This window comes from Phoca vitulina, unplaced genomic scaffold, assembly GCF_004348235.1.
Source record: "Phoca vitulina isolate PV1807 unplaced genomic scaffold, GSC_HSeal_1.0 scaffold1, whole genome shotgun sequence".
Lineage (NCBI taxonomy): Eukaryota > Metazoa > Chordata > Mammalia > Carnivora > Phocidae > Phoca > Phoca vitulina.
Window position 1 is genome coordinate 54,000,750 of NW_022589704.1, and position 21,726 is coordinate 54,022,475.

A 21,726-nucleotide genomic window follows, 5' to 3' on the forward strand; every position below is an offset into this window, starting at 1 on the left:
TCCACCTTCAGGGGAGGCCATGCCCTTGTGCCCCCATCCTCTTCCCTAAGAAAACAAAGTCAAGTGGCTCAGGAGGGTAGAAAATACAGAGGATGAAAGGAAAGTTAGGAGGGAAGAAAGTAGTACAAAGAAGGAAGGAGGGTTAGAGGGAAGAGGAGGAGGGACATGGGCTAGCTAGAAAGGGCCTACCTTTTAATTTGCATATTATTATTATTATTATTTTAGAGAGAGACAGCAGGCGCATGCATGATTGGGGGAGGGGGAGGTGCAGGGGGGAAGGGGGAAAGAGAATCTTAAGCAGGCTCCACACCTGACCTCTGAGATCATGACCTGAGCCAAAATCAAGAGTCAGCCACTTAGCCCAAGAGCCTTGCAGATGCCCCTTAATTTGCATTTTAAAGAACAAAACTGTATCATAAGTACCATGCTAATAGGGACATTATTTCACATTACCCATGCATCAAGGCTTCTATCTAGTGACTATTACATTCATGCTTCCTCGTAAGTGTGACTAACGTACACAAACGGTGTACCCAGGTAGCACAGCAATCTGGAAACGAGGCTTCAAACCATCACAATAGTATCCACCCTTTCCCTAACAGAATGGAAAGAGAACATCGTAAATGAACTTGTTCAAGAGCAAAAGACCTAAAGTTAAGAGTCAGGAGACAAGCACTGACTTTACATTTCCTGGTGACAGTAGTATATGCCTCTCTTAACTTCCCAGCTTAGAGTAGCAACTGAGATGGTAGATGAGGAAATTCTGTGAGTAGGGGTCATACCATGTGCAATCACGCTGCTAGGGCCTTCCCTCGGAGCAAGCCACACCCGTCCCCACCACTTCTATTGCTTGAAACGTGGAAGAGATGAAATCCTTGGCAGGACTTCACTGCCTGCCTAAGTGTCTAGATGTACATAAGGATTATAAAGATTTGCCAAAGGCAACAAAAATATCTTTAAAAAAAAGAAATCTCTAGAATTTCTTTAAATTAAGATGAAATCTAGTTTTAGAGATGGGGAAAAAGGAAAAACTATGCCAAGAAAAGACTGCTGAGATAGTTCAGAATGGTGAACAGTTAAAAACAAATCTAACAATTTACTTTTTTTCCCATCACGCCCTATCTTGTTCCAGAAAGAAATGAGTCGTCCATAACAATTTACTTTTTTCCCATCATGCCCTATCTTGTTCCAGAAAGAAACGAGTCGTCCAACTGTGGAATGGTTAAATAAATTAAGGTATATCCAAAGTTATCCATTTATTATTTCATTTAGGTACCATTGATGGAAGATGCTGTGTACCCAGGTTAATTCTAAGTACAGGGATTATCACAACCAAGTAAGATTCATGGAATTTACATCCTGGAAAAAAAATGCAAACATTTTGTATGTTAAACAATCATGTATCCATCTTCAAAGTGGCATACACAATACTAATTTAACATTTTGTCTCCATGGGAGCCAAGCAATTCCCTTGCATACTTTAGAAGATCTGGACTGATGTAAGTTCAGATCTATGAATGGTTCGCCACCTTGGGTATTAAAACTATAAATCAGATATGCTATGAGTTCAAGAAGATGCTACATGATGAACTTCTGAAATACAAACCTCAATAGTGGGGACTCTCTATACAATGATCAGGAGACACCAAAGAAAAGGGTCGTGGGAGTCTGGAAAATAGAGTTATCATGGTTTGAAGTCATCAGAGCACACTCAAAGGAGAGAGTAAAATCTTTTCTGGGTCTGGAGGATTGATGGAAAGGATTCAGCAAAAGAGAAAGGTGGAGAAGGGCAGAGAGGGAAAGAACCACCTGTGCCAAAGCACAGACAAGGGGATATGCAAGGATGTTCAGGAAACAGCAAATACGTTCAGTGGGGCCAACGGAAAGCAAGGTTGAAAGGGCAGGTGGGGCCCGAAAGCTGAAAGGCGGATGTTGAGTGCCGGGCTAAGTAGTCTGGGCTAAAGCCGCAGAGCCCACGGAGAACCATGTGAAGGGAATTTTGCATAAAAGCTACTTAAGGAAATACCAGTCTTAAGGAAATATCAGTGGACAAAGAGCTGGCTTTGGGGTTAGTCAAACATCTCCCCCAGGGCCGCTGTGCAATCCTGGGCACATTCCTTACCCTGCACGCATTTTGCTTTCCTTATCTGCAAAGTGGGGAGGAGTAATGCCTACGTCTGGTGGCCGAGTGCAGCGTCCTGCTAATTGCTGGCCCAGAGCTGCCCACACGGTCAAGAACAGCAATGCCCCACGAGCCTGTGAGAGATGGAGCAGCAAAGCAAGAGATTGAGGATGAGAATGCCAGCCGGAGGCTGCTGACCCACCAGAGCCTGGGTCTGATTGGGCGGCAGACACTCGAGAGGAAGGGCAGATGAGGGTGGGGGTGTTTTCGGAAAAATAACAGAACTCTGTCGCGGTTAGATGAACAACAGCGTGGCGGGGGGGGGGGGGGTAAAGATCCTCTGAGGTCTCAGGGGTGGTCAGGACAGCAGCAGTGACAAAAACAGGGAAACCTCGCAGCTGGGGCCACTTCAGGGAGGAGACGGGCTGGTTTCAGGCAGGCCGAGGAGGGGGCGCGCCAGAGAGTACAGACCGACAGGGCCAACAGCAAGAAGAGGCGGTGGGGAGGCTGCCCAGGCTGCACGTGGAGCTGAGATTTAGACAGCTTTCAGCCTTTCTGTGAGGAATACGGGGCATATACTCTGGAGCCAGACTGCCCACACTTGAACCCCAGGTCCACTGCTGCTAGCTGGGTGAACTTGGGTCGGAGCAAGTTGATTTCCCTGTACCTAAGTTTTCTCACCTGTAAAATGGCTTTGAGAGGACTGAATGAGTTGCTGAATATGAGACACCCACAAGAGTTCCTGTCGCAGAGTGCCCGATGCCTATTAGCCGCCGCTGCCCCCGCCCGCCCCGTCATCTCCATCACTGCTGTATCATCAAACAGAGATTTTCTGAGTTGGAACTACGACCACACCTGTCATCTCCGAAGCACAGAGCACAGTCATTAGAATCTAGTTGGCCTGGGTTAGCCCTCCAGCTCTGCCAAGTATTTGCTGTGTAACATGAGCTAGTTATTTGACTAAGTATTGGTCTGCCTGTCTTTAAAAATAGGGTTCATAATCCTGTCTGGTGCTCCTGTGAAGATCTACAGAGAACCATACATGTAAAGCGCTCAGTTCAATGCCTGGCGCATAACGAGCACACAGTCAACTACAGTCACTGTTATGGAAGCTGAAGGCGGAAGACTCAAGCTTGATCATCCCCACAGCCAAGGCGACCAGATGCAAATCCAATGAAACGGGGGGAGCAGCTGGAGAAAAAAGGAAAACTTCATGGGGCCTAAGGGAGAAGTCTCATTCGACAAGGGGCCCCAGGGCAGGTCAGAGGATGAGGTCTGAGGACCGAGTGGAAATCGGACAGCGCCTTGCTACCAAGAATGCCTTTTTCATAGAGCGGAAAGGGCAAACATCAAATTATGGAGAGCAGCTGGAGTCTAGGAGCAGAAGTGAATGAAAGAGAGAGGCTGTCCCCGGGCGAAGGGGGTAATTATTGCACTAAATGCTGAAGGAGACGGGAAGGCAGGACGGAGGACACGGGTAGAGCAGTCAGGATGGGGAGAAGAAGGAGCACCCCCCGAGACAGGACAGCAGGCACAAGGGATGGGCCACAGAGTAGTCTGAAGCACACGGAGACAAAAGCCACCCTCGCTCCCCCACCAGCCAGGGGCGCCAACGTCTCTTCATTTGGGCCAGAAGAATGGATTTTGTCCTGGTGTGTGGTCCCAAACCTGCTCCATGCCGCGAGTGTGTGAACGGCAGCAGAAGTCAGAGGACAGGCTGAACTGTCGAGGACTGCTGCTGGGGTGAAACTGCGGCATTTCAGGAAAGCGAGGCCCAGCTTCTTTCCCCAACCCGAAGTTCACGTACTCGAATGTCTGCGTGTTGTGTGAACACGTTCAAGTAAAACCCTTTTAATGGAATGGCAGCTTTATGGATAGAACATCCCTCTTAAAATCATATTTTCACACAAAGATTGAGTTTGGGACGTGGCAAGGACTAAGCAAAATGCTGTAGACTTTGAGTTCATGCACATGCAGAGCAAAAAAAAAATATTTTTTGTGGTTGGGATCAACATGTATTGCCCAATTTCAATGTTTCTTTTATTTATTTATTAAAATTTTATTTATTTGAGAGAGTGAGAGAAAGAGAGAGAGAGAGAGAGAGAGAAGCATACAAGCAGGGGCAGAGGGAGAGGGAGAAGAAGACTGCCCCGCTGAGCAGAGAGCCCGATGTGGGACTCGATCCCAGGACCCCGGGACCATGACCTGAGCCGAAGGCAGACACTTAACCGACTGAGCCACCCAGGTGCCCCGCAATTTCAATTTTTTAAACTAAGGACATAAGAAAATACTCTAACATCTACTTTCACCATCATCTCATAAAGGAAAAAAAATTTAATAAAAATAAGTTAGGCCCAATATCTTCACAAAATAACTTAAAAAATTAAATCAATGTAGCATTATTAAATACTTGCTATGCTATCCTTGTTTTCTCAGTTTTGAAGGTCAAAGGAAAACTAGCTCTTAGAATGGACATGGTCCGTGGCCGTTTGGACCAAAATGCTCGGGCTAATTATGAGGGAGCAGCAAAGTTTCTAGAGAGTAAGAGGCTCAGCGAGGGCAGGGTGAGGACATTGTGTCTAAGTTCAGAATATTTATCAACGGACACAGAGTGCAACACCAGTAACAGGGAACTGTGGAGAGCAGGTGCCACATCATTGTGCGGCTTATTGTGGGCCATCAGGAGACACACACTTATTCAAGGGCAAGATGAAGCAGCAGGAGAGGCAGCTGGAGAAGGGACCCGGCAACAGTGGAGATCCAGGGTTGGGGCGCTCTGGGGGCTGCGCTTGGCCTTGAGATCCCCCGCCCGCAGGGCCTGGGGGGTGGGGGGCTCATGAAGAAAGAAGGGAGCAGGTGGTGAGGTGAGCCGGCAGGGAAGAAGGGGGTGCAGGGCAGGGGAAGGGTGGAAGCAGCCGCAGCAGGGGTGAGGGTGCGGGAGAAGGCATAGGTAGGAGGCAGCTGGGGTCACGGGAAGGGGCAGGGTCTGGTGTGGAACAATAAGAAGAAGGAAAGATAGAGGCAGTCGAGGAGGCTGGAGGGGGCGAGGTGCAGCAGCCATGATTCACTGCTCTCCTTTCTGTTTCGTCCGTCGGCTTCTCCTGGGAGCCCAGCGGGGGCGAGAACTAACCTTCGGCACATCTGTCCATTTCTTCCGAGTCCTGTAACCAGGCTGCCACTTTGCTCTGGCCCGTCGTGCAGGTTGCGGGGAGGCTGTTGCTGCACGGCAAAGGGGACTGCCACGGAAAGCTGTTTGGTGGCACCTACAATGAACAAAGAGGAGTGTACGGGTGAGCAGAAACAGTATATTTAAGTGAGTTTTAAAATTTTTATTAAAAAGTGACATCAGAAAAGAGAGGAAGAAAGGGCACACTCGAAATACAAAAGAAGCCTCTAGGCTAAACTTGTCCATGCTCAGCGAAGCCCAAGTTCATAAGAATAACACTCATTAAGCGGCTATCTCCACCATGCAAGGAAGGGGACAACACTCAAGTATGGGATAGCTCATACTCTTAAGGGCCTGCCAGCTCAAGGGGTTTAAGTTGCTCAGCGGTTGTATCTGACATAGGGTCCTTATGCTACTTTTAACTCATGATTGAAGGCCTTTCCTTCCCAAAAGCTCTCTGTTCCCTTACCGTCAGCTCAAGGCCTCGTCAGCCACATGTGATTCCTAAATACGTTACCCACCATCAAGCAACCTTGCAATGCTTTAAATGCATATTAAAAATTGTAATATATAAAAAGGCATTCTCAGCAAATTATTATTACCCACAGCTGATAGACTTTCCAGTAAAGGGAATTTATGTGAAATAAAGTTGCAGGAGGTAAGGAGATAATGCAGTGAGTTCAGTGAACACTTAGTTGAAAGAGCAGAAGCTTACTTCTGAAAAAGCTGAAACAACTTTAAAACTCCATATTTGGCTTTCATATTCAATTATAATTGATCGTGTCTATTCTAAATCATCACGAAGCGAATGATACACATATTTAGCAAACCCAGACTTATTTATTACCCATGCAAGGCCACAAACCAATTAGCATTCAGGAGTCTCATAATTTCATACTTAGAATGCAAGGCAAGGGATAAAAAGCTCTCTTCACTCTTCATTGCATTTTGCGAAATGTAATGGAAATCTTTCACCAAGTTTGATCTTAGAGGTGTGTCATTCATAACTACAGCAATAGATCTTCTACAAAAACCAGAGTTGAAGGGCTTTCTTATTCCAAGGCAAACAGTGGGGAGGAATTGGTTTCAGTTCTCCATTCTCTTTGGCTATCACCCAAGTTATTTAATAAATAACACAAGGGATGAAAATAATATATCTTTTATCAATAGTCTATGCCCAAGATGCAGGCAGAAGCAGAACCAAAGGATGAAACATTCCTATTTTTAAAATATCCATCTGGGATATATTTCTTGTTTAGCTGGGACGAATCCTGGGATTCATTCTATTCTGTGGCGAGAACACAAGGGGCCCAGAGAAACCAGAGGACGATCTTAGTCATCTTGTGTTGGGTCCCTCAGTAAGTGCCCTATTTCCTACCCTCTGGCCTCCTGGTTCCTCCTTTTTCACTTCAGAACTGGTTAGTATTAGGGCTAAACCAATACCCTGTTCCTAGGAGGAGGATGTTGGTTGAACAATCCTTGGCAAGCCTATAACCAGAATGAAATAAGGTTTGAGAGCCTTGCAAAATACAATTAATGGGATTTAACAAAAATTACTTAAGTAACTTCCATTGAAATACTAAATAGTAAATACAGTAGTATTTCATTTAATCTGATTTGACTTATCTTGCAGATTCCATGAGGTTTTTCAATGTTATGCTAAGGAAACTTGGAAATATATATATCCCTAAGTAAGAAAACAGAGATAAGCAGAATCTTCACAGAAAGGTTATTAAACCCATCTCCTGATGGCAGCCAGTTATTCACAGATGTCTGTGTTCTCAATGTGTCAGGTGCCAAGTGGGAGCTTGGGGAACACCCCTGGGCACCGCAATGTGGCTATGGTTTGGAAAACTTAATTACTGAAACAACAGTCCCCCTGCCTCTTGTCTTCACCTTGGTTTTTAACAGGCAACACCTCTAGCTTTTTAGCCACATAAAAAAATGAACTCTTAATACAGCCCAAAGAACAACTTCAGCCTCCCTTAATCTGGGACCTGGTATAATGGGAAGGGCATGGATTTTGGAAACAGAGAGATGAGGATTCAGATTCTGGCTTGGCTGTTTAATGGCCATGTCACTTCTGAAAACATTTTTTTTTTTTTTTACTATCTCTGAGCTTGGGCTATATTAAAGATTAGAGATGAGTGAATGTCAAATGCTTAACACAGTGCCTAGTCATTTAAATGGTCTACTATGTATATTATGGTCACATTCTCTAGCCAATTTACCTTAACTTCATGGGGAAATTCAATGGTCTCTCTCTGGGTCATGTATATATTATAGTTCAAGGCAAGGAAGCAAGTTTCATTTTTAAAACTTTGTGGTCTTACTATTACGACCCAGGAAGATATCAATTTCTAGGTGCTGCTTAGCCAAATGTTCACTCTACATCCTAATATCCCTACAAAGTCATATAAAATTAGGATGTAGTCCATTCATAGGAAGGAAAAGTAACTGTTAATTCTCTTGGTGATCCACATTTCTACCTAATCTATACTTGTGATTAACTCTGATGCCCAATGTCACTGCTGTCTTGAGGGCATACCTTCCCAAGCAATTTCTGGGCTGATTTTCATATAACAAAGTCATACCTTTCCATCCACAACAGAAACGTTAGCAGCTGGTGAGGATTCAGCTGTGGAGGTTGAAGGAAATATGTGAAAACTAGCATCTCTCGGTGACCTGACAATTTCATTTTGCCGATATAATCGGTGATGACGCAGTTTGGAGACCCATGCATCAAACCAGTCCTGGGATTTCACCTAAAACAAAGAACAAGAGGAGATCCTAAGGGTGAAACCCATCTCTGGTTTACCACTGACACAGGCAAGTGAATTCCCCTGATAGTGGCAGAGAAACTGTTCTCTATTCTCAAACTATTGAAAAATGACTTTACCTTCAAATGATAGATGTGCTCTTCTGTGTCAAGGTCTATTCTCCGAGCTTTCTTTTTAATTGACATGACCGAGAGTCCGACATCGATGCTTCCATGGACCTTCCCCTTTTGAATCTGAAGTCAGAAGACTAGTAAATAGGCTAGAAGGATATAGGATTTTCTGTGTTTCTGTACTGAAGTGAGTGTAATGTAATCTTTACTTTATCTATGAGAGATGGACTACCACACCTCCTTTACAAAGAGAATATGATTAAGGTCCTTAATCTGAGGACAGCTGAATTTGCTGTGACTTCCCACCAATTTCAATAAATAAGACTATTCATTTCTTTTTTTTTTTTTAAGTTTACTTGTTTTTAGGAATCTTTACACCCAATGTGGGGCTTGAACTCATGACCCCAAGATCAAGAGTCACTTGCCCTACCAACTGAGCCAGCCAGGTGCCCCAAGACTATTCGTTTCTTAGTCCTGTTTCTGGCATAATTTATAATTCTAGATTGCACAGCTTATATCCCAAAAAAAGATATGTTTAGTGGTTCCTAAAATAACTACGGTCAATCTTTGACCCACAACCCAGAACATCCCCCAAGTAATCAGCCAGAAGCCAGCTGCTGAGGCCAAGCTGGGCAGCGGGGACTGAGAGCACAGAGTAACCAGTGCTTCCTCTGCTTGCCCTTGTCTGATCAAGGGCACACCGCTGATTCAATGAAAGAGGTGGGGACAAAACGGAAACTTGAGTTATTTCCCTCTGCCACACTGACAAGGCAGGTGGCATCTTCCAGTTTTACATGCAAACAACTACTTCTTCAAGAAAAATAATTTGTAATCATGTTAGTGAGTTAGGATTCCCAAAAGAAAAGGATGCATGAAACAGAAATGAAGTTCATAAATTTTAAAAGGATATAGATAAGAACGAAGGTTGATTTCAATCTCAAAAAAAAAACCACATAAAGCATAGCTTATTGAGAGATGCAGGAAAAAAAAGTCTATTTGGGTTTTCTCTCCAAGACAGAAGGGGTCATTTTATTAGTGTATCACTTGTAGGTTTAACCTTCTGTTCTTAACATCCATCACAATCGCTAAATTAAATCTTCATGCTCCAGTTAGCGATTTTTATGCTAGCGTGAGCATAAGCATAAAACACACCTTGCCCGGAACATGGAAGTCTGGTAGCTTGTTACATCTTACAGGCACACAAATGCACAAAGCTGGTAACTACGTCACAAGGCTTGCACAACAGTGGTGTTTACCACTTTAAAACCATCTTTGAAACATGTCCTGCGTGCTACTTACATCAAGTGGTGCCTTTGAATACTTTAACATTCCATTATCCAGGACAAAAAAACGCTGCAAGAACCAAACAAACCCCAGTTACCATGTGCATTTTGGATTACATAAAACATTCACAAGTGTGCGTCTAACGTCGCTTGGTATTTAGCAATCGGTATTCAGATATTTGAATTCAGTGCACCTGGTCATCAACAGTCACGTTAAATGGTCAGGAAATCTGAGCTTGAATTCCATTTCAACAGCCTACTAGCGTTCTTTTACACACAATCCAATGGGAATGCAATCTTTCACCATCCTTTTCCCTGTAGGGAGTGGGGTTGGTATCCACAGCCAGGACTTTCTGAATCAACCACACTGGGGTGTTTTTGAAAGTAAGAAATGAGAACAACTCAGTTGAGGTCACAGTGATTCTGTGAGGAGCTTCTCTAGAGGGACTTTTTCACCCTGAATGTAAACTCCTACATTTCCCTGGATACCATGGAAAATGCATGAAAATGCTCAAGTCTGTTACAGGAGTCAGTGAACTATACCTATGAATAATGAATTATCTGGGAAGTTTAAGAAGGAGCTTTACCAATATACTTGCATCTCCGCTTCGCAAAATGCTTACATTTCACCATTAGTAAAAGAGATGAAAAATTGTTTCTGAATTACTTTAAGGGCAAAAAGGAGAAAAAAAAAAAAAAAGAAAGAGAGTTTTGGCAGTTTTTGTCTCCTCCAAGATGCTCCTGGTCCAGTCCAAATGAATCTAGCCATCATTGCTTCACAAACACTCAGGAACCCTCTGCTGGTTTCCTTTCCATGGGCAATTCACACGGGAACAAACAGCCCTCAGGACCCAATCAAACAATGGGTCCAATGCCCTCCTATAGTCTCTACAGATGCAAGAAGTCTTTCTATTACTGGAAAATTACTCTGCTGGGAAGGTTTTATGTGATTCGGGAATACTCAGCGGCCTCGGTGGCAGGTGGTCAGGCTCGGGTGTACTCTGCACAGAACGAAGGCCATGAAAACCCCTTCAACAAAGGTCCTGGGCCAACAAGTAAGCACTGAAAGAAAGCATCTCCATAGTTGAAAAACACTTGATTGCTCAATCGCCCATGACTTGGGCAATCAAATATGCTGATGCTTGAATAAATACCTGATAACGTTAGAGACCGGGAGAAAAGGCAATGCAGGTGAGAACCTCCTACTATTTACATAGAAAAATGCTCAAAGGCATGGCCCAGAAAGAGTGGCTGTTGAACCACAGGCAGTTTTGCTGAGATGTGGACGTGAGAATGCTAAATTAAAGTTAGCGATTCATAGAACATTGGTTTCTTTGACTTCTTTTTTCTACTTTTCTATTTCTACCTATCAAAGAATGTTAGCAGGGATAATCTATTGTGTGATCACGGAGGAAGAGATTAGCAAGGCCACTGATTCGAGGAAGTGCAAAGTGGTGAGGCCAGAATGAAAAGCAAAAGGTGATTCTGGGAAGGAGTACGGCCAGTTGGCCAAAATCCAAGGAAGAACAAGGGTGGAAAGAAATTCCTAGTATTGGGATAATACTAGGGGTTCAGGGGAGACTGAGGATGCTCTGACAAGTGAGAAGGAACACTAGTCAGGAGCCTCTTGGACCTGTTTTTATTTCACCCTCAGAGACAGGGGAGTGGGACAACATTTCCTGTCCATTAATTTTAAGTATATCCCTTAAATTGCAAAAAATGTATTTCCTAAGGATCCTAATCCATAATGTCCCTGCTTTGGGCCACTGGACAGCCACCACCCAGCCATTTGGACACCAACAGATCCATCTGCTCTGAGATGAAATCCACTGGCAAACGTGTCAAGCAGATGAGCCTGTTCTTCCAGTGATTTCAGAGAAGGTACTGGTGGTCTATCGAAGCGCTTACATTGAAAATGGAGGACAATTTTCTCCTTCTTAGCATTACAGTATTCTCCTTACTTAGGTAATTGTAACAGTGTAGTACAAAATATTTTCTCCATAATTAAAACTGGAAGATGGAGAAAGGATGTGGGGTAGGGGAGAGCAGAATAAATCACATACTTTCAAGGGCAGTAAACAGACTTCCAAGATCAGTAATTTTGCATCTTTAGTTTGCACTGGTAACAATAATTCCAAGACTTTATCCCAAACACTTAAATAGAAATTTGTGTATGAGGATGTTCATCACAATATCATAATAGTAAAAAAATCAGACATATCTTCCATGTCCAGCAATAGGGAATTGGTTCAATAATGGTGGAACATCTAATAAAAATCCATGCAATCAATAGAACATATGCACGCATTTAAAAACATCTTATTTCAGAGAATATTTAATAAGCACATATTCATGTTATTATTTTTTTAATATTCATATTATTTTTAAATGAAAAAAGCAGAGTAGACAACATGTACAAGCTGGACTTTAAATATCATGTAAAATATGGTTTCCCTACATACAGATATCACAGATCTCAGACTTAAATAGGTATAATAGGTTGAAGCCCATACGGTTAAAAAAAAAAAAAGGCTGTGAAAATTAGTTTTACACATGCAACCTTACTCATCGATCTCCACCTAATGACACCAAATAAGATCCTCTCCATGACGAAGATGATCTGAAGATGAACACGATGAAAATGGTACCTTGTGCCAGCCTTTTAAAGGCCATTTTCTTTTCTTCAGCATAAAGCCTTCGTGTTTGTCTGGTCTCTGGACATTGGTTTGGCCTATTTTCAGCCCTTCTATAATTTCCCAGCTGTCAGCTTCCTGAGAGAAAAGAAGAAAAACAAATCACGTGTTTCTCAGTGTTTGATGACACAGTCAAAGTGGACTCTTAAGTAGAACCTGCTTTTGAAGCAACACTGGACACATCAGAAATATGAACCACATTCTGGAGCAAAGTCTAACATTCGACAGAGCGTTGTGCTGATAAGTGAAATGAGTTTCCAGGTAGACCTGGATGCACAAAGGTCCATTGGAGATGGTTGGGCGCTGGGCTTCAGGGCAGAATGGAGTTTTGATGGCATGTACTCGGAAGGTTTAAAATGCATTTTTCCAGACAGTTCATCTCTGGGCACCACGGCACTTGAACGTTTTAAAGGAAGGCTGTTTTGATGACAAATGTTCAATTAGTGCGGAGCCCTGGGCTTCTGTGTAAAATGGAAAGGCCACAGTGTTCTGAGTGGTCCATCACCTACTGGACTAAAGGCGGTGCTGTGGGCTACATGCATTTCAGAGCGCACGGGACATGCCCTGCTCGCCACGTGACACCCAGCAGTTCATGCTTTGGAAGACACATATCCCGAGAAACACACACCCTTGGGAGCCCACAGAAAGAGCATGGGATTTCAAGGCCAGAAATCTGGATGGATCCTAGAGGCTACACGATCACCCTCCTCTGTTAAAAACAGACCAAATCATGGTTTCTTCTTTTATAAGACACGTTCTGTGTGTCTATGATGTCTAAATTTTTTCATGAGTTGTCAACATTTAAAAGTCAGATTTCAGATGTAAAAAAATCTGAATTTCGAGTGTTTTGTTAAAGTCTATAAGATCTGGCAGCACTGGGCCTGCCCTGAGGGAAGGGTGCCCAGAAATCTTCAGTTTGCCACAGTCCCCTGTGGGCCCACCTCCATGTTAGATACCTGGCCCCTAGCAACATCCCAGGTTTTCAAATCCCTGGACCAGGTGATACTAAAGGGCCTGTGCAGCTCCAAAGTAACGGCTGACCTGACCAACACTGATATTCTAGAGCTCGGGCATGCGGCACAATGAAGCAGTAGAGGCAGAAGCAATAAGGTCACGTCCCACACACAACGGCTACAACCCCTCCCACGGCGCAGGGAGGCACAATCTCTCGGGGTAAGTGCTCTGTTGGCTCCGCTTCAGAAAGCTGGATGCAGCTCCACAGATGAGGGCAGGCCTCTCTGCAGAATGCCCCAGCCCAAAGGGGCTTGCGAAACTGCCTTCCGAAGAGATACATTCTATCAGGAATTGCCCTTCAATCACGGAACAGAGGCTTCAACAAGAATGGCTGATGGGGTCCACCTCAGGGCAGATGGACTTGCTGGCGCAAAGGTCTAGGCGGCGGCCGCCCAGAGCCTGCTGAAGGACCGTGAGGCTCTGACAAGGCCCAGAGGCACAGGTGTCATAATCAGTCACTGATGCTGGCCCTGGGGACTGGAAGGGAGAGGCTAACGTATTTACCCTCCATTCCCCTTTTCCTTTTTCCCTCCTTCCATCCCAGGAGCTGCTTGCCCCCTATGGCCAAGTCACATCTCTTTTAAGGTCAAGTACGTATAAATGGGGGTGTGTTTTTTCACAGTAAGTTATGTTTCTAGGAGATGCAGCCGAGCATTGCTTCATTCTAGCATCACTAAGCCTAGGAGATACTCCTGGCTTATAAAAAGCCCTCTCAGCCAACATCGTGCCTCTGTCCTTCCAAATCCAACTCTAAATGCCCCCCACTGGACAAGAAAAACCAAACTGAGACCAGTGCCATTTCTTTGTCTACTTGGTCATCCATGAGGGGTCCCCAGTGAATGAGATATTTACCTTACAAAAACACACCTACTGGTATCCATTTACCAACATTAAGAACTCTTTACAGTATCTGTAAGTGTCCCCTTACAAACAGCCCAAGAAGTAATCTTCTATTTGAAGATAATACTATCAGGAACTGTGACTGAACGGGTCAAAACTGTTAATTAGATACAGTAATTTTTTTTTTTTAAGAGAGAGCGAGCGTGAGTTGGGGGAAGAGGCAAAGGGAAATGGAGAGAATCCCAAGCAGGCTCCATGCCCATGCATAGAGCCCGATGCGAAGCTTGATCTCATGACCCTGAGATCATGACCTGAGCCAAATTCACGAGTCGGATGCTTAACAGACTGAGTCACTCAGGCCCCCCTAAATATAATAATTAAAAAAAAATGTTTCTGATGAGACAATTTCAGGCTGTATACCATGTTTTTTGAACAATACAAGTACAGGTGGCATTATGGTCTGGAGCACAAAGTGAGGTGCTCTGATATTCCCATTTTAAAATATTGATCTACAATTCAACAAATAAGCATTGCTTACGAATGTTAGAATAATCAGAGAAAACACTAGGTTCTACTATCACCAGAAGAGTGGATTAAAATTTTCATAAAAATGATGGATTTTTACTTACTTTTTAAAAGTATGATACAATCAAGTAATAAAAGAATAGCTCTCCATATATGTGTAAATATATTCATTAGAGCTTTCTCTGTTCTTAGATAGCAGCTGTATTTAATGACATTTCTATTTTTAGTAGCCTTATCCATAGATAGCATCTCTAGAATAACATTTTCATTTTCAGCTAGATCTTATTTGAAGGCTAGTGTTCATCTTTGATTTATTCTGTGTGTGTATATATGATGTGTATATATAAGTGATGTGTGTGTGTATATATAGGATGTATCTGTGTACCTATGATATATATATATATATATGATGTGGTGTGTGTGTGCATATTTTTATATATATATATATATATATGAATACCCTGGATAACTTGTAAAAATGGAAATATTTAATAATAAGTACAGTGCTTTTGGGATTTTTTTCTAATTAAACTCAGACACAATACTAGCTTATTCCTGAGGCACTATGGCTACTGATTTCTATCACAGTAGTTTTTTTCTTAGTTTAACAGAGGAAGAAAAAAAAGGGATAAGATAGAAAAGGTGAAAAATTAAAATGTATTTCTTAAACATAAATGCAGTAGTTCCGAACAAATAACTCCATTTGCTCTGATCCAATGTTACTAAAGCCAAAAGAAATTGAAAAGAATCCTAATACAGTTCTTACAGTTAAATAAGCTGTCAAACTGACAAAGAGGCAACAAGGTAAACCCAGAACAAACAACATCCTCCCTATTTCAGTTATAAATGCTGATGATGTTATAAATAAGGTGTGTAGGATATGAACACAGCCCATCTCAGTGCTTAATACGACCCACCTCTATGCTTAGTAGACTAGGTCTACCTTAAGAAAGTTAAAGTCACTTCCTGAAAACTGAAGAATTTTTTTTGTAATTTCAACTGATACTCATTTTCTGTTTTAAAGTCTCTAATTTTCAGGGCGCCTGGGTGGCTCCGTCGTTAAGCGTCTGCCTTCGGCTCAGGTCATGATCCCAGGGTCCTGGGATCGAGCCCTGCATCGCATCTGGCTCCCTGCTCCACGGGAAGCCTGCTTCTCCCTCTCTTACTCCCCCTGCTTGTGTTCCTTCTCTTGCTGTGTCTCTCTCTGTCAAATAAATAAATAAATAAAATCTTAAAAAAAAAATAAAGTCCCTAATTTTTGTTGGTTTACTTATAATAGAAAGAGTCAAAAGCCCTAATGTGATCATATTGGAACTTGAGTCAGATATACAAACATTTTTGCTGTTCTAGAAATTTTAAATACACTTTTTACCTAATAATAATAACTAAAAACAGAAAGTAATCTGATAACAGTCTGTTCATTTGAGACATTTCCTTTCTCCAGGGTGTACTCTAGATGCATGAATGCTGGGGGCGGGGGTGGGGCGGTCTGGGAACATGCTTCGGGAGGTGAAAACACCAAACAAAGAATTTCAACAAATCCTGAGTCAGGACATTGTGTACTTCAAACAATGTTCTTCCACCACCAGCTGGTGCCCGAGAAGTCCGTCTTCTCTCAAAGGGACTGAGAGATGGTGAGATGCCATGGTATCTGGAATGGATGGGATCCTCTGATTTCAGGAGGCCCCGAGAGATGTGGTATCTATTAATACAAAAACCACCACAAGAGTAGTAGTCCTCTAGCAGGACCCACGCGGGTAACAGCACGGAGGAGTAGTGGGAGGTGGCTGCTGCTGGCGCCCGACCCAGGTGCCCGTATCAGGCCAGTGGATCCTTGCCCCAGCTGCCTGAGCACTGCGGAAGCTCCCTCCTTCCCCGGTGAACTGCTGCTTGCTGAAGCTGGGGCCTCCGCGCCTGGGCACGGGTCTCCCTCCTCCACAGCTGGAGCATCTCCACCTCAGCCTCTTCCTCCCTCAAGACTCTCACCTACTGAAGGACCCAAGAGTACAAACAGCCGAAGGAACAAAAAGTCCCTGCCTCAGGGTGAGAGCAACTCTGTGGTACAATTCATGCTCCGGGGCTCACCCTGGGAGCAGGCTCAAGGGGGGACTCCAGCCCAAACTCCTTCTTGCCAGCACCGCACTGCCCTAACCTCTTCTCTTATCCTTGCTCCTGAGGGCTCTCCCTCAATGAATCACAACCACCCTACGCCCAGTCCTCCTTCTAGAGGACCTGATGTAAGAAAGAATGTAAGATAAAGTAAGAGAATGTCATAAGTACAGGGACAGGCTGGGGCGGAGGGTGGGTCGGGGTTGGGAGGTGAGGAGCAGCATTTGCAGAAGGATTCCTGTGGGCCCGACTTAGGAGAGTAGGAATTTTAGCTAGGTGCAGGAGAGCACTCCAGAAGGAACAGACGTGCCGCCGTGGAGGAGAGAAAGAGCACGGCCAGGGCAGAGAACTGTGTGCAGACGGTGTAGCTGGAGTAGAAAGTGAGATGTCAAGGACACTAGAGATGCACTGGTGGGAGACGAGGAACCAAAGCAAGTCTTGTGTGCATTTGCTCTTTATTATTATTCTTGTACTTACTAGATCGCCAGTTTATTATAAAAGGACATAACTCGGGAACAGCCAGGTGGAAGGGATGCAGAGGGCAAGCTCTGGGCACAGGGTGTGGAGCTTCCATGCCCTCTGCAGGGGCGCCAATTCCCCAGGGCCTCCCCGTGTTTGACAACCAGGAAGTTCCTCCTGATTTGTGCTTTTAATACCAGCAACTCTCCTTTCTGTTTCTGTGTGTCAGTCTTAGAGGTCTCCTCTCACCGTGTATCTCTCACCATCCTGGTCTCTGGCACACACCTCCCGGCTATCTGACTCTGGACAACTAACTTATGCTCCAAGTCTCAGTTTTCCTTATCAGTAAAATGAGAAGAACATGAGTAGTCACTTCATTGAGGAGGCTGATGCGAGAGAATATCTGTACTGATCCAATGCCTGGGACAAAGTAGGTGCTCAAGAAATGTTAGCTGCCTCTTCCACTGCCCCAGTATTTATTTATCCTCTCTCTCCACTAGCTGCTTGTAAGACAGAACTGATGTTTTCAAAGAGATTACTAGTTGTAGTTACCAAGTAGGCATTCTCTCTGCCATTCAAATAGAAATCAGATTTTCTCTTTCTCTCTACATTATTAAGTTTGATAACCCCTTTCCTTAGTTTTGCAGTCCACTCCTGTCCAATAACACAAACTTTATAGCTTGCAATATCTTTCAACTATGAAGAGTACAAGCATATATATTCCATACCATAAAGTGTGTTCTTTCCTTAAAGGATTCTGTTTAATATAGGAAAAGCAGAGTGGAAGAATCAGTGATACATATTTCAAAGTCTTTTTTGGGGAAATAAAGTGCTATTTTTATATTTGCATTCCAAATCCCCATGCATTCTATTTTCCGAGTTTCTCCATAGGAGAGGCAGCCCGCTGAAAAAAAAACTGCAGGGAGTCGAGCAAGGGGTAGGGATGAGTAGGATGGCATCTCCTCAACTTTTCTTTATGGTTTTTTGCATTTGAGACATAAATGAATTTAGATGTGTCCCCAGTCCAAGGAAGAGAAGGCTGAAGGGAAGGAACGCTGGTTTCCATTAAACTGAAGAGGTTTTCATTGGTAGTCTGCAGTGTTCTCCTCGGAGCTCAGAGTGAGGAAGGCCAGATGGGAGGGGAAGACTGGGACTCTGAATGTTCAACAACCCTTCCAGGCAGGTGCTATTGGACCTGCAGGTGGGGTAGAACTGAAACAGTCTAAGTCTGAATCCCTGCCCTGCTACTTAGCAGCTTTTTCAGACTTTGAGCAAGTTCTTAATTCTCGGTGTCCGTATTTTTTTTTTTTTTTAAGATTTTATTTATTTGACACAGAGAGACACAGTAAGAGAGGAACACAAGCAGGGGGAGTGGGAGAGGGAGAAGCAGGCTTCCCGCCGAGCAGGGAGCCTGATGTGGGGCTCGATCCCAGGACTCTGGGATCATGACCTGAGCCGAAGGCAGACGCTTAATGACTGAGCCACCCAGGTGCCCCTCGGTTTCTGTATTTGTAAATGTAATAGATACCTACAGTGCATGGAGCTGTTAGCAAGGGTTCTGTAAGTGGGATCATGTATTTAAGCACCTGGCACCATGCCTGGAACACAGTGCACAGGCAATCATGGTGGCTGTTGCTGCTATTGTTAGTATTGTGATTTTTTTGCTGGACCCAGTGATTTTTTTTGTATTAGCTTGATGTAGAAATAGTAGCTCGTGTCTCCAACAGGAGAATGACAATGGTTTCTCTTCCTCTAAACTAAAAGAGTATTCTGGATCTTTGTAGTCCTGCAATTCCCAGCAAAATATACTTTCATCTATTCCTCCCTTATCCCGGGCAGAGAAAGCCTACATACTGGAGGCAGAAAGACGTGGCAGCGCAGGCCTACGAGAGGAATCACAGCGACCCTAGGGGAGTCAGGTGGAAGGCCTGTTTACAGTTCCGCTGGCCCCCGAACAGGCATCATGCCATCCGAGAAAGCACCACATCCCGTCACTGACCTTGGAGAGAGGGACCGGCTCTGGTTCTAGCAACTGCCGACTGACAGAGGGCTCGGTGCTGGAGGAAGCAGTCCTCTCCAGTACGTGGATACTCTGAAAACACATGGAAATACAGCCCAGGATTAGACAATGCATTTTTCATGCGGATGGACCTGGGGGGTGAGACCACACGAATCACAGTAAGAACAGTGAGCCATGTTAACCATGGCAAGTTCCTGAGGAGACCAAAGGCAGCAATAACAGTCAGAAAAATGTCAGCACAGGATTTGGTTTTCCCCTCTTAGGCATATGCTGCTGCTGTACTGGTTTCGGCTCGGAGAAAAGGTCAGAGATCACACAGATTTAAAAAACCACAGAGCATGTCTCAACATATTTATAACTTTATGAGAATGCACATCTACCATCAGACAATTAGCCTTACATACAAATATTTGCTTAGCCCTCCAAGGGCAACAGACAAAAAGGAAAGTCTGTATCCAAAAAGCCCAGAGCCTTAATACCACTTAAGTCTCTCGAGTTTCTTATAATCCTTATGAAATAATTATAATTGTAATATTTTCTAATAACTTTTAAATGCACAGAGAAGAAAACAATTCATCAAATACAATAAACAGCAGATGTGTTTTACAGACTATAAAAAGCAGTAAGATAACATGCCGACTGAAAAATAGGCAAAGTACATGAACAGGCAACTCATGCAGAACACACACACACATGTGTGTGTATGTGTGTGTGTGTATATATATGTGTATATATATGTATACACACACACACATACACACACACAATGGAGTATTACTCAGCCATAAAAAAAAAATGAAATCTTGCCATTTGTAACAACATGGATGGAACTAGAGGGTATTACGCTAAGCAAAATAAGTCAACAGAGAAAAACAATTACCATATGATCTCACTCCTATGTGGAATTTAAGGAACAAAAGAGAGGAGCATAGGGGCAGGGAGGAAAAAATGTTAGACTAAATCAGAGAGGAAGACAAACCATAAGAGACTCTCAATCTCAGGAAACAGACTGAGGGTTGCTGGAGTGGAGGGGGGGGGTGGGAGGGATGGGGTAACTGGGTGATGGACATTAAGGAGGGCGTGTGATATAATGAGTCCTGGGTGTTATATAAGGTTGATGAGTCACTGACCTCTACCTCTGAAACTAATAATATACTATATGTTAATTAATTGAATTTAGATTTAAAAGAATGAAAAAAAGTAAAAAAAAAAAAAAAAAGAGTTCCTTACCCCACATAATGCATGATTTATTTCTGGGAAAAGGAAATACACTAACCCAGAAATAGTCCATGAAACGAACTGCCTGGTAAATTTGTTGGGGGAAAAAAAAACCCTTTTTACAGAGTTATTAAATAGAAAAGCCAAAAGTTTTATTCTAAAGTCAGTATTGACTAAAATCAAACCATCATGGTACAGTGTGGGGTAATACAGAGAATGTCAATTGGGGCAGGTGGTAGGGAAGTAGAATTATCTCTGGCATCTTTTCCAAACTACACATATCATCCCACACATAGATTCTGATGGGCCCCCAGGGAAAATCTCCCACCTCCTCACCCCAGATAGGAACACTGCTATTGATGGGCAGGAATCATCAGATCTGCTGAGTGAGAAACGGATGAGAAATGAGCAAAATCAGGTAAACCACTGGCCTACAGTCAGATGAAACGAGAACTGAACTTGACACATACTAAGTACTTGTTTGGGGCTATTATTTAATTTCTCTCCGCATCTATTTCCTTGTCTTCTGGAAAAGGAGAGAATAGTAAGAGCTACCTTATGAGTTTAATGTAAACATTAAGTGAGATATATGATAATGATATTAAATAAATGTTAGTGGATTCTGAATTATGTTGTGCCATTTATATCTATGATATTTTATCGAATAAATATGTCAGACTCTATCTACTGTTTTCATTTTACCTTAAAAAAAAAAAAAAGCAAAGGCATCTTACGGAGGGAAAAACTGGTAGTGTGTGCTCAGATCTTTAACAGACAAAAAGGGAACAAAGGCCCGGGAACTTGCATTATTTGTTTGCTCATGTTGGTATTTTGGATAGGATCCTATTAGAAACATATCAGCTAAATTTAAAATTTAGATGTATTCTGAGATCATATAATTAGAAACTAAAATGAGAATTTTATTGCTGTTGAAACGAAAACATTATTACCTTCTTCTGGGAGGTAATCGTCCCTCCTCCCCACTTTCATTTTCTTTCTTATGTTTTAAAATGACAAAACTAATATATGCTCATTATAAAAGATTCAAATACAACATAGAAAAATAGAAAAGGAAAGGTCAAACTTCCCAATCATCGTTCCACCCCCTAGCTTCTGGAGCAGTAACTCTCAAAAGGTAGCCCACAAACCAAAACCTCAATAAGGCTGAACCAATTTTTTTTTTTTTAAGATTTTATTATTATTTATTTGACAGAGAGAGACACAGCAAGATAGGGAACACAAGCAGGGGGAGTGGGAGAGGGAGAAGCAGGCCTTCCGAGGAGCACGGAGCCAGACGCGGGGCTCGATCCCAGCGTCCTGGGATCATGACCTGAGCCGAAGGCCGACACCCAATGACTGAGCCACCCAGGTGCCCCATGGCTGAACC

The 21,726-nt window shown here is 43.3% G+C and overlaps 1 protein-coding gene across 9 annotated transcripts in view; it reads right to left on the reverse strand.

The window, feature by feature from the left end:
- The window catches only part of OSBPL6 (oxysterol binding protein like 6), a 142,277-nt gene that overhangs the window by 49,072 nt on the left and 71,479 nt on the right, over positions 1–21,726 (reverse strand). For all 9 annotated transcript variants that reach the window (XM_032407335.1, XM_032407342.1, XM_032407344.1 and 6 more), the window contains 6 exons: positions 19,101–19,193; positions 12,110–12,232; positions 9,478–9,531; positions 8,188–8,301; positions 7,883–8,053; positions 5,253–5,385 (listed from right to left, as the gene is read on the reverse strand). In XM_032407335.1, coding sequence (XP_032263226.1) covers positions 5,253–5,385; positions 7,883–8,053; positions 8,188–8,301; positions 9,478–9,531; positions 12,110–12,232; positions 19,101–19,193 — 688 coding nt within the window. The remainder of the gene's footprint in view (positions 1–5,252; positions 5,386–7,882; positions 8,054–8,187; positions 8,302–9,477; positions 9,532–12,109; positions 12,233–19,100; positions 19,194–21,726) is intronic.